Source organism: Desmodus rotundus, chromosome 9 (genome assembly GCF_022682495.2).
Source record: "Desmodus rotundus isolate HL8 chromosome 9, HLdesRot8A.1, whole genome shotgun sequence".
Lineage (NCBI taxonomy): Eukaryota > Metazoa > Chordata > Mammalia > Chiroptera > Phyllostomidae > Desmodus > Desmodus rotundus.
This window is the reverse complement of record NC_071395.1, coordinates 68,034,519-68,046,814: the sequence shown is the minus strand read 5'-3', so window position 1 is coordinate 68,046,814 and position 12,296 is coordinate 68,034,519. Positions and strand designations below refer to the sequence as shown.

The 12,296-nt window shown below is 40.6% G+C and overlaps 1 protein-coding gene across 3 annotated transcripts in view; it reads left to right on the top strand.

The window, feature by feature from the left end:
• Nucleotides 1-9,539, top strand: part of MAP2K4 (mitogen-activated protein kinase kinase 4) — a 109,505-nt gene extending 99,966 nt beyond the window's left edge. For all 3 annotated transcript variants that reach the window (XM_053930610.1, XM_053930611.1, XM_053930609.1), the window contains 4 exons: nucleotides 509-586; nucleotides 3,238-3,386; nucleotides 5,635-5,680; nucleotides 6,889-9,539. In XM_053930610.1, the coding sequence (XP_053786585.1) occupies nucleotides 509-586; nucleotides 3,238-3,386; nucleotides 5,635-5,680; nucleotides 6,889-7,002 (387 nt within the window). In that variant the 3' untranslated portion in view covers nucleotides 7,003-9,539. The remainder of the gene's footprint in view (nucleotides 1-508; nucleotides 587-3,237; nucleotides 3,387-5,634; nucleotides 5,681-6,888) is intronic.
• Nucleotides 9,540-12,296: the final 2,757 nt, after the last annotated feature.

Below are 12,296 nucleotides of genomic sequence, written 5' to 3'. Positions count from 1 at the left end.
TGTTACCAATGACTAGTAGATATGTATAATGATAAATTTAGCTTTATGATGAAGAATGGATAAAAATAATAAATTCAGCTCATACTTGCTTTTATATCTCAAATATGTTGCATTATGGCTTTATTCATGAAACAAAGAAGAGTTAGTCTTTTTCTCTTCCTATGAACCACTACTTGCTACTAAGCTGACCCTGCAATTCTATTTTTCACATTTTTCCAGTTTTCTTCCTATCTTTCCCTTTGTTCCCAGCTTCAGGTTTATAAATGCTTATGAGTAATTAGGGAGGAAATAGAAGAGTTGCTTTGTATCCCCTTTCTGGAGGAAGCCATTGAGGGTTTTTTTTTTCCTGTTTGTTTGTACTGTTGGCTTTCCTTACTCCTGATCTGACCCCAGACATGGATTCCCCTGAGGACCATGCTGGCGTTTTGGCTACTGCCCAGCTATTGCTCCCATTCTCTTCCCTGGTGGTTTGAATAATTAATGACCATGACTTCTCTTTGTGTTCCAGCCTGAAAGGATAGACCCAAGTGCATCACGACAAGGATATGATGTCCGCTCTGATGTCTGGAGCTTGGGGATCACATTGGTATGTGTATGTTGACTCAGCTTTGTAACAAATTCGGAAGTGAAAGAAAATTCAGTCAGTCTTCCACCTCTCGTAAGGAACTGCCTCTTATCTCTTCTAGTCTTTGACTTTATTTACCTGTTTTCTTTTTTCCCCACTCATGGCTAAAATCAAGGTACTACATCTTCTAGTTGTTGGAAAAAATTATGTTTTATACCTTATACATCAGACCATAATTGATTATTTCTCTCAAGGTTTGATGAAGTGCCTCAGGCTCTGTAATGTCGTCACTGTGGGTCCCTTGGTCACACGTACTAGGAGCCAGCAGTTGCCCTGAGAGCAGGAACAGAGTGCGGTTCCTGCGCAGGCAGCACCGCAGCAAAGGCTCAGAGGCCCCTCTGCCTCCAGCCAAGGGGAGTGTGGCCGGTAGACCTGCGCGCAGCGTGTGTTGGGTCTGCCCATTTGTCTGTGTGAAGGTAGCTCTACTCAAGTCTTCTGTTCAGTGAATGGGAAAGTCAAATAACTGTGCTGAAAGTAATTTGGTGGAGAAACAGACACTGCCTAGGTGACATTGTAAATGAAAGTTCTACCTTAGGACCACACGGAGAAAGAATAATAAGAAATCTACCTTAATTCACAACTAATGAAGCACAATTAAATGAACTCTTCTCTTTTACCTGTGGACTGTATTGAAATTTTCGTTCTATTTAAAAAGTATCTTTATTGCTTACTTCCTTAATACCAAATTTTGTTTTGAAGTTTTAGATTTATTTTCTTGCACTTGCTGTTTTACCAGGCTTGATGGCATCTTTCTGAGTTTGGACAGCTTCTACAGCTGTATCTACACTGAGTATGAGTTTTCCATCTCTAGACAGAGCTGCGTTAGTTCTCCTTGTTTGTTGTTCTCAGTGAGTCATGTTGCTGGTCCGATGAAGTCTCCACATAGAGACTTGAAGGCTAATAGCTCACCTCTGCAGAAGACTCCGTCTAGTTTCTCTCATGACCAAATATGGGAGACACCTCCTGGAGTCTTTCCTATTGGGAAGCCACCTGACTAAAGGAGGAGTAATCCCTTCTTTTTCAGTCAGAAGAGATCATGAAGCTTGTGTATCTCTAGGTCTGGTGACTGGCCCCAAAGACTACAAGAAGACTTGTAGCTTTTAGCTGAGGCAACTATTTGCATATAAGACATTAAAGATTCAGAAATACTTATCTTTGTCAAAAACAGTTATGTTTAAAGAGCAAGTGTTTACTTCATTATAAAAACAAATTTTGGTTCTGTGAAAGGTTTTAACAGAAAAAAATTTTAGCAAGTTTTTATAGTACATTTGGCTAAATTTTTAAAAGCAAGTTATTCATACTTATCATTGCTTCATAATTTATTTTTATATGAATAACCTTATAAAATTACAAAATATGTGAGATTAATTTCTAAGGTCCTAAATCCTTCACTTTATTCCTTCTCTTATTAAAACCTCTTCTCAAGAATGAACCTAATGAAGTTATTCCTGATGCTGCGAATAATCAATAAGGTTTACTTCTTCTCAAGCATTTGCATTTTCATTAAAAAGAAACCTCAGGCAAAGGAAGGAATTTCTGCATGTGTGTGCATGAATGCCTGTTCTCTCACCCATGTGTATGTAATTTGAGACAGGGATGAGCTGAAGGAGGCATTTTGGTGAGAAGCATCCCTTCCATACCATCTTTTAGCATTCCTTCTGCTGTATAAAATTAGTATTTGGCTTATTGACAAGAATCAGTTCTGAGCTAGAGAAACTCTGAAACTGTTTTCTCAGCTGGTGCTCCCTCTCGTATGCCATCTTCCTCTCTAATAAGTTTGGAGTCTCATATATTACGGCACCAAACACCTGTCAGTGCACAGAAAATGGGGTTCATTTAAGCCATGATGTAGACTTAGATATAGTTATTGAAAAAGCACATTTCTAGGCTTTCATTATCCTCAGGACAGAGTAGGAGAAAAATGAGAATACAGTTCACAAATATTTCTGACCCATGACATATCGGGACATACATCTGTAACATAGGTTTGCTGGGTGTGATTTAGAGATACTCTCTTGAGCATCATTGTTAGGCTTCAAGGTGAAGGATGTACCTCTGACTTGGTTTCTTCAGTAATAGTTATATCTGGCTGTGGTTGAAATTGTAGTAACTACAGAGTGGCTGTAGAATAGGATATACACATTGTTTCCTTTGAGCTCATTGGGTGATTTGTATGTTGAATGTTCTTTTACCTTAAAAATGCATTTGACCACTGTTCTGGACATGGCCTTCCACTGAGATGACTATAAATTGTGCAGACATTGTACTACAATAGTTATAAATTGAGCCTTCCAGAATCCTACACACAAAGGAGTCAGAACCAGGCACTGCCCTGGAGCATGCATTGTGGGGCTATTTGGGCTCAAGTTTTGTTTCCTTTTACTCCAGTTCATGAATTTGGTTAATCAGAATTCTTTGTATTATCTTGATTCTAATATCACTTGCATTTAGTCTTAATAATTCTGAAGGTTCCACCTTAACCTGGTATGGTTTTAATTCAAGGCTTTTATGAAAGTTTTGCTTGGAGTTTAGATTTTCCACCTGGCGGTTCCAGTGAGGAGGAGTAAATAATGCCTTAGTGTATTTTGCTTTTTCCTCTGTGTTCTTTTTAGTACGAGTTGGCCACAGGCCGATTTCCTTATCCAAAGTGGAATAGTGTATTTGATCAGCTAACACAAGTCGTGAAAGGAGACCCTCCACAGCTGAGTAATTCGGAGGAAAGGGAATTCTCCCCGAGTTTCATCAACTTTGTCAACTTGTGGTGAGTACTTGACTTAACAAATACTCAGAACAATGCATTGAGAACAGTGAGGTTTACTTAACCTGAGCAACACTAGTGCTTTACACTGGAGAAGGGAGCCTTCTTCACATCCCTCTGTCTTCTGAGCTGGGACTCTGGCTCACTGTGGCTTTCTGGAAGGTTCCAGCTGGCCTGGAGAGGCTGTACTCTCTTATTCTACTGCTCAGGTGCTGTTAAAAGCAGATGTGGGTAGCAGAGAAGCCTCTGCCTCCAGTTTCTAGTATGCTGTACAAGGAGTACAGCCCAGGTGAGACCGATGGCCTTATTCTGGTGTGGTTCCAACAGCGAGATGATCACTCAGAAGCTTTTACTAAGTCAAGATCTTCCCCGATCAGACTTGCAGGGGTGGATCTCTGCTCTGATGTAACATGGCTGGGTGTGTGTAGTGGATTCAGGCCCAAAGATCAGTTGGTTGAACTCTATTTTTGGCTCTCCGAAACCTTACTCCAAGGAGGGTGAACCCCACTACTGTTAATGTTGTTTGTTCACCTTTTTACAGGAGTGTGTGTGTGTGTAGCAGGTAAGAGTAAATATATGCAGATATGCTAATAATAGTCATGCTTTGTGCTGCTTCAGTCTGTATTTTAAATACAACCTGTGTGTTGTTATTTGACTATTTTTAATAATTATTGTTTATCCAACATGATTTTTGAACATATGTTTATGAGCAAAAATCCAGAGTGTTTAGTATATCTTCTTTACATTCTTAAAAATGCTTTTGGTTTTCCCATAGTTTTTTCCTCTCCAGGAATGCTGTTTCTCTCTACTCTTTTTAGAGCCTATGAAACTTACATTCCATTGTCTGGCACTGCTTTCTTTTTGAATAATTAGAAGACACTTGTTTGACTCTAGTTTGCAAGTCTCTTTCGTCTTCCTTAACTAAATTCTACTTTTGTGCTGGTTTTCAGAGGGTAGAGGAATTACTCAAGATCTTCTAGTAAGAAGAAGGCCATAAGGATGACTGAAGTTGGCTGCCTTTTCTCTTTAAAAAAAATGTTTTTACTAATTTGCACACATATTTGCAGTTTATGTAATTTGCATAAATTGATCATTTTATATATTCTCTTTTAATGAAATATTTGGTTAAAAGAATCATAGAACATCATATCTGAAATGATCCCCTGTGGGCCCTGGCAGGGTGCCTCAGTTGATTAGGGTGTCATACCCATATGCCAAGGTTGTGGGTTTGATCCTCAGTCAGGGCACATACAAAAAACAACCAATGAATGCATAGATAAGTGGAACAACAAAACTCACTCTCTCTCTCTCTCTCTCTCTCTCTCTCTCTCTCTCTCCCTCTCTCCCTCTCTCCCTGTCCCCCCCTCTTCTCTCCGTCCACCAGTTTTGCCTTCTTCTTAACTTCTCGATCTCTTTATTGATTGTGTTTATGCACATAGTACTTATATATTTTTGGTGTCCTTTCGTGCCAGTCCTGTCCCATAGACAATGGTTTTAATTATCAGTGTCCTGTTGTTTTCCCCAAGTACGTTAGAAATAGATGAACTATGTTGCCAATATTAACTAGCTTTTGATAGTAAAAATGAATTTAATTGAGGTTGGAGCAGAGTGGTAATTAAGACATGGTCCAAGATCATGTAAATACAAACAAATGAAAATACTTCTGGCAACATTAATTACAGAAGGTAGAATTCAGGGGAAAATGTTAGCAAGCGGAGCTTTTTAATATAACGACCTAGTCCTTAATGAAGCTGCACAATTGTAAACTTTTGGACCAAAGAACACAGGATTGAGATACAGAGTGTGAACATTTTTTAAATCTAAGGATAAATTAATAAAGTTTATATATAGTTTACCTCCCAGGTTACCTATTTCTCTTAGGTGGTACCTCTATAAATACATTTGTATATATTCAGAAATACACATATTTATTGTATGCTTATGCATACACTTATATGTTTAAGAGTATACTTAATATTCTTTGATGCAGCTATGCCATAATTTATCTAATTATCAAGTTACCTTGTTTCTAATTTTTCTCTAATGTTCCTGTACTGTATATCCTAAGGATAAATTCTTAGGTTATAGATTAATTTTTTTGTGTTTTCTGTGTTTGGCAGGTTGTCCGCTTTGTTACCTTTGTATCTGAAGGAAAAAACTACTTGATTCTTTATAATATTTCATTTGTGAGAAAAGATACTTGGGGTAAATGTGTCTTTATTTTACTAATGTTATTTTTGTGTTATTTTAGCCTTACAAAGGATGAATCCAAAAGGCCAAAGTATAAAGAACTTCTGGTGAGTGTGAGACCTTGGGCATATTAGCTCTTTCCTCATCCTTGAATCCCCTCAGCATGCTGGGCCACTGAGCAAGCAGTGGGCCTCTCTGTCACAGCCAGACAGCTTGACCTTATTGAGTATTTTTTAAAATGTCTTGAAATAAATATACTTGGAAAGAGGAAATTTGTTGTTGTACTTTTCCTACTAATTTACTACCTATATTCTCATGGAAAGTTTTGGCCTTGACACATTATAAAAATTACCCTGAAGGATTTTAGCATCCATTTTTAAGGAGCCATTTTTTACTGATGGGCTATGTATGTGTAATATGTCCATAAGAATTTATGGTGCTTGTTCTGCCTTTATTAAATATTGTCATGCAAATTTAGATCATACAGCCAATTCCCATTTCTTTGAAAGTTCTCACCCCTGCCGTGGAACCAGGCATTTTAAGGAGTCACCTGATTGTGGCATTGGTCTTGGCTGTGAAGAAAGGACTATGCTCTAATAATGTGGGAATATTTTAAGAAAAAAAAAACACCTGTTTGTCACAGTTTGCTTCTGGCCCTCCAGGATGTTAGGTCAGACTTATCATCAACCCCAGCCATGACTAAAGATACCCAGTCAGTGTGCTCAGAGGAGCAACGAAAGCAAAACATTGAGAGAAAGAGTACCAGGCAGATGGGGGGCTTGAGGCTTTGTAGAGTGTAGTGCAAACATTCATAGGATTCATTTCTGTTGACCTTCTTTTGGCCTGGGGGTTAGAAGGATGGAAACTGTATCCCTTTTGTTCGGGATTCACTTTCTGTGCCTGGGGGGCGGGGAGTTGGAGTTGATGTCTGTGCCCTAAGACTAGCCCTTGGTACGCAGGTAGTTTGGTTCTCAGATGGTGGCAGAGGCTCCAGCTGTGTTTTGGGCTGAGGAACAGTGGCTTTCCCTGCCTCCACACATTGTCCTGGGGGTATAGATTGGTCTCCAGACCCCACACTCAGGGTGGCTCCTCCAGCCCCCCAGCACTGTGCACCGCATCCGGGCACGCTCACACCCGTGAACACATGTCCCTGGACTACAGGCTGGCTGCCTCTCTGAGCCAGTGCTATAGCACTTTACAGCTGTGGGTGGTTGGGAGCTGTGGTTTTATGCTGTGTCAAAATTGGGAAAAGTTCGATGTGGGCTCTGATACAAATTTTGATATATTTTTTTTCTTTTTTTCAATTTTCTTGCAGAAACATCCCTTTATTTTAATGTATGAAGAACGTACCGTAGAGGTTGCAAGTTATGTTTGTAAAATCCTGGATCAAATGCCAGCTACTCCCAGCTCTCCTATGTATGTTGATTGATACCGCTGCTACATCAGACTCTAGAAAAAAGGGCTGAGAGGAAGCAAGACATAAAGAATTTTAACCCTGTATCACAGTGTTTTTATTGCTCGCCCAGACACCACGTGCAATAAGATTGGTGTTCGTTTCCATCATGTCTGTATACTCCTGTCACCTAGAACATGCATCCCCGAAACACCGATTGGTCACACAGTGTTAGTGCTGGTCAGAGAGACCTCATCCTGCTCTTTCCTGATGAACATATTCATGAAATGTGGAAGTCAGTACGATCAACTTGTTGACTGTGATTAGATCACATCTTAGATTCATTTCTAGACTCAAAACCTGGAGACGCAGCTACTGGAGTGGTATTTTGTCAGACTTCCAAGTACTGGAAGAACGCAGGGATGGATGTACTATGTCTGAACAGAGAGACTTGAGCTGGCGTGATAAGAGCTTGCACAGCCGACGAGACACGTTGCCTTCTGGAGCTGGGAGACAAGGAGGAATTTATTTTCTTCACCAAGTGCAATAGATTTACTGATTTGACTTCTGTTGCTTTACAGTCACAGTCGATGTTTGGGGATTGATGTGCTCAGCCAAATTCCTATTTGAAATATCATATTAAATTAGAATGAATTTACCTTTACCAAAAATCATGTTGCATTCAAAGAGGCGAACATTAAAATATTGAGACAGGACAGAATGTGTGTTCTCCTTTACCAGTCCTTCGACTCTTCACTGGGAAGACTCAGGAGTCTGCCACTTGTCAAAGAAGGTGCTGATCCTAAGAATTTTCACTCAGAATTTGGTGTGCCGCCAACTTGATGTTCCGCCTGCCACAAACCACCAGGACTGAAAGAAAAAAATAGTACAGAGGGCAAAGTTTACAGATGTTTTTAATTCTAGTATCTTATCCAGAGCAACTTGTAGCAGCTGTGCATTTCTCCTCTGTCCCGAGGCTGCTGCCTTTGCCATCATAACTCACCACTGGGGAGAAGGAGCTAGTAGCAATGTGCCTTGATTGATTAGATAAAGATTTCTTGTAGGCAGCAAAAGACCAAATGTCAGTTTTTTGCCATCGCTGGTCCAGGTCTTCAGTTTCGGAATCTCTTTCCCTGCCTGTGTAGTCTATTGCCACTTTGTGACTTTTGCTTAATCCAATTATTTCACCTTTTTTTCCCTATATCAAAAACCTTTATAATTACCAGGGATGTGCCCTACCAAGGATTTCTAGCCCCACATCTCTCAGAGGCTCTAATGTTTAAAAGGCTGAAAAACATGGGGCTCAGCTAATGTGGTAGGCGATGAGGAAGCTTCTTTCTGGAAACACATGTGACCCAATGAGGATCTGAAATGGCTGTTCTTTAGATCAGCTCATCAGCTGCAAGAAATCTCTAGCAGGTCACCATCATTTCTTGGAATTGGAATTCTACAAAAATACCCCCAAACCCAAAACAATTCCAGAGCAGTTATAAGAGGCCATTTAAACCTGCTGTCTTTGCTGTGCTTGCTCACTCACCCATCAGCCAGGGCCTCCTGTGGCTGTGCTCTGGCCCTTGGCCTGGGGCACCAGGCTTTGCCAGCAGCACTGTGAGTGGCTCAGGCACATTGGAGAGTGAGGCAGCTGTGGTCTGAGAAGCAGGTGGCACCATGACAGAACCGCGCGGTGGCAGGGGTGGCTGTGTCTCCTCCAGAGTGACAGTCATAAACACTATAAAACAATAAGGGAGAATGGTGCTGTTTTAAAGTCACATCCCTGTAAATTTCAGAGTTCAAAAATGATTGATCTTTGGTCCACTTGCCTAATTTTCCTGTTTTCTCCCCCACGGCATCTTAACCCTCAGACTTCCCAGTGTTTGGAAAGGAAGCCTTGTTAGGTGTCTTCCTTCAGCCACACCAAGCCATTCTCCTCCGTATCTCCCGAGGACTCAAGGAATTGGTTTCTCCGCTGTCCGTTCCCGTCTGGCTCAGCATAGTGTCGCTTCGCCATTATACAAATGGAGATGAAAGCAATTCTGACTGTCCAGGAGCTAATCTAACCATTCTATTGTGTGGATGACCACATAAAAAGGAAATTTTAGTGTATTAATCATAGATTATTATAAACTATAAACTTAAGGGCAAGGAGTTTATTACAATGTATCTTTATTAAAACAAAAGGGTGTATAGTGTTCACAAACTGTGAAAATAGTGTAAGAAGTGTACATTGTGAGCTCTGGTTATTTTTCTCTTGTACCATAGAAAAATGTATAAAAGTTATCAAAAAGCTAATGTGCAGGGATATTGCCTTATTTGTCTGTAAAAATGGAGCTCAGTAACATAACTGCTTCTTGGAGCTTTGGAATATTTTATCCTGTATTCTTGTTTGAATTCCTCCTCTATTTAAGATATATACATGGAATCGAAGTGTTTATGTAATAGTTCTATCCTTTTGCCTGCAGGTCAGTTGTAATAAATCTAGGATGTGATGATAACTTTGTAATTTGGTTTTCTGAAATAAGACCCTGAGAGGGGAAAATTAAGTAAATTCCATTAAATTATCTGTGCATTTCACATTGGGAAAATCTCTTCTTTGGAAGTGTTTATGGCTCCTTTCTTTTTCTTCTCTCTCCTTGTGGTTGCTATCTCACTTTACTTTCTGTTGGAGCTGGTATGGTGCAGAAACTCCTGCAGTTTGTTTCTTTGTTGGTTGCCCTGACCTGCCCAGCTTTCTTCATGCTAAAGAGAAAGGGTACTTACTCTTTGTTCTTCAACCTATGGCATGGTGGAGAGATACAAATTTTAAGAATCCAGTCTGCCTGGGCTCGGGGTATGGTTGCCTGCCATGTTTTCTGCTCCTCGTGCCACGGCTGCTGGAGACTGCAGTCACTCACTGCTCCCTGAGAGGGAGGGGTGGGTCCAAGGTCTGTGGAGGTCAGGCCTGGGGGTTTATGGATAGGAGGACTTGGAGGTGAGCAACAAGCCAAGGAACCCTGGAAACTTGGAGAACACAACGTTGAAGCTTCAGCCCTGAATTTATCTGTGATACTACCACCTCTCGGTCATTGATCAAGTCCTGACTCATTGATCAGACATTAGTTCAGCACCTTACCCTTTTTCTGTGTCTGCTTCTCATCTGATCTTGAGATATAGGAGATACCATTACAGAACCAGATGTGGTACGTATCAAACATTCTCCAAGGAAGGATGTGGCTGTAGGAATCCTGGTCTCTCCATCTGAGCCTTGACTGCTGGGGGCAGGTGACCGTGGGGTGTCCAGATCCCCGCGGAGCACTGGCTCAATATCAGGAGAGAGAGGTAGACTGCACCGTGCTTTGTGGGCAGTGCAAGTATTCTTCTCATTTGACTGTAGCCTTCAAAGTCAGGTTGTAGTGTCCCCTTCTAGATAAGAAAAACAAAACAGCACAAAAAAACAACAAAGAAAACCAAGGCTTAGAGAAGTGAAGTTCTGATTCTGATAACAGTAGGAGGGAAGAGCTGAGACTCAAACCTAGGGCTGTAACACCTAGTTTCTTACAGAATCAGAATTTAGAAATGACATTAATTAAAAACCTGACCTGAAAAGTGTTGTAGAATTGAGAAGTAGAAGACCGAACTACAGTTGGGGTTAAACCTAAGGCTCAAACACCTTCCCAAGGCCTGCTTGGTTATCTTGGACAGCAGTCCCCAATCTTTTTGGCACCAGGAACCAATTTCATAGAAGACAGTTTTTCCATGGACAAGCTGGTGGGGGATGGTTTCAGGATGATTCAAAGCCATTCAAGTTCACTCCCTGCTGTGTGGCCTGGCTCCTAACAGGCCTGGACGGTACCAGTCCAGGGCCTGGAGGTTGGGGACCTCTGATCTTGGAAATGAGTGTAAGTCAAAGGTTCTGGAGGCTCAGAGGCTGATAAAACAGCATCTGTGTAGGTGATGGTTCCCTTAGAGCCAATCAGAGATGCTCGAGTCTCTAAATCTTAAGTAGGATGCCTGAGAATTCAGGATAGCAGCCTCTATGTCTCCGTAAGCCTGACGATGTTATGTGTCCATCACTGAGAATGGGGTTAGGCAGGAATTTGAGGTGGCTCCTTTAGTTGGCATTCAAGTGCACTTTCACTTTCTGATTTCTCACATCTGTCTTTGCTGCAGCAGCATAAAGGGCACAGAAAGTCTTGAAGGTGACCTGGAACATGGGCTGCCCTGTTTCATAGGCCCAGGGATGGTTAATGTCCCTGGACCCTTGGTCAGGGCTCTACCAGTCTCACCCACAGCATCTGTGCTTATTACCTGGAATGTAAGATACTGTTGGTTTTGAACTTGCTGGTTTGCTTAGATACCTCATTAATTGGTTTGAGGGAAAAGTCCAATCAGCAATAGTGACTCTCTTACAGTAGGTACACTGTAAGAACACGTAGAATGAATGGGCAGTTAGTATTTGACTATGTGGTATAAGGAATATGTTTAGTGTGTGAAATATCAGCTTCCATATAAGTTCTGGGAATTTAGACCAAAGCAATGCATTTCTTAGTTTTCCAAGGAATTCTTATCTCAAATATTGTAATCATTATAAGTGATAGTATAGTTCAATGTCTACCATAATATCTTTTTGTTGTTTTTCTGATGATATGCCAAAGTGTATTTATACTTGTTAAATGTAAAATGTGATTCTGCTATTTAAAATTGTCAATCCATATCACATTGTATAAAGTCACAATTGAGTCATCATAATGTATAATGAATCCAATTTTTATCTGCATTTGAAATTTCTACTGATCTATCTTCTATATGTTTTACTGAAGAACTGCTGAATAGAACTGCTTTTTTGTAACACTTAAACAGAGTTAACGTGAACACAGCTTTGTGAGGCAGACAGTATTTTTGCCTCAGTCCTGCACACAGGGCACCAATCATAAATAATTAGGTAATTTGTTTAAAGCAATGATGCCTCGTTGCAGTCAAGCATCCATCAATGCACTGGGTGTCTTGATGCTTTGTTGAGATTTTTCTTGTGAAACTGTGTGCTTCCTATTGGACAGATTGATGAATTGCAAGGTTAGATTCTCAAATGGCTAGGGGTTTTTTTTTTTTTTTTCCAAGCAAATAATTGTTACATACACATAATTCCCGCCTGTTTTATAGACTCTACACTTACTCCAGCCCAGGTGGTATTCCATAGTTAATTTCTTTTCTTGCAAGACTGGACCCCACCTCCCTTTTGCCTGTTTATAGAAAGTAAATCCATTTCAAAGGATGAAGAATAGCTTCACCTGAGGGCAGAGAAAGTGTAAGAACTTGTTAGAAACAGCTTTTATTCCTGAGGATGTCAGGGCCTT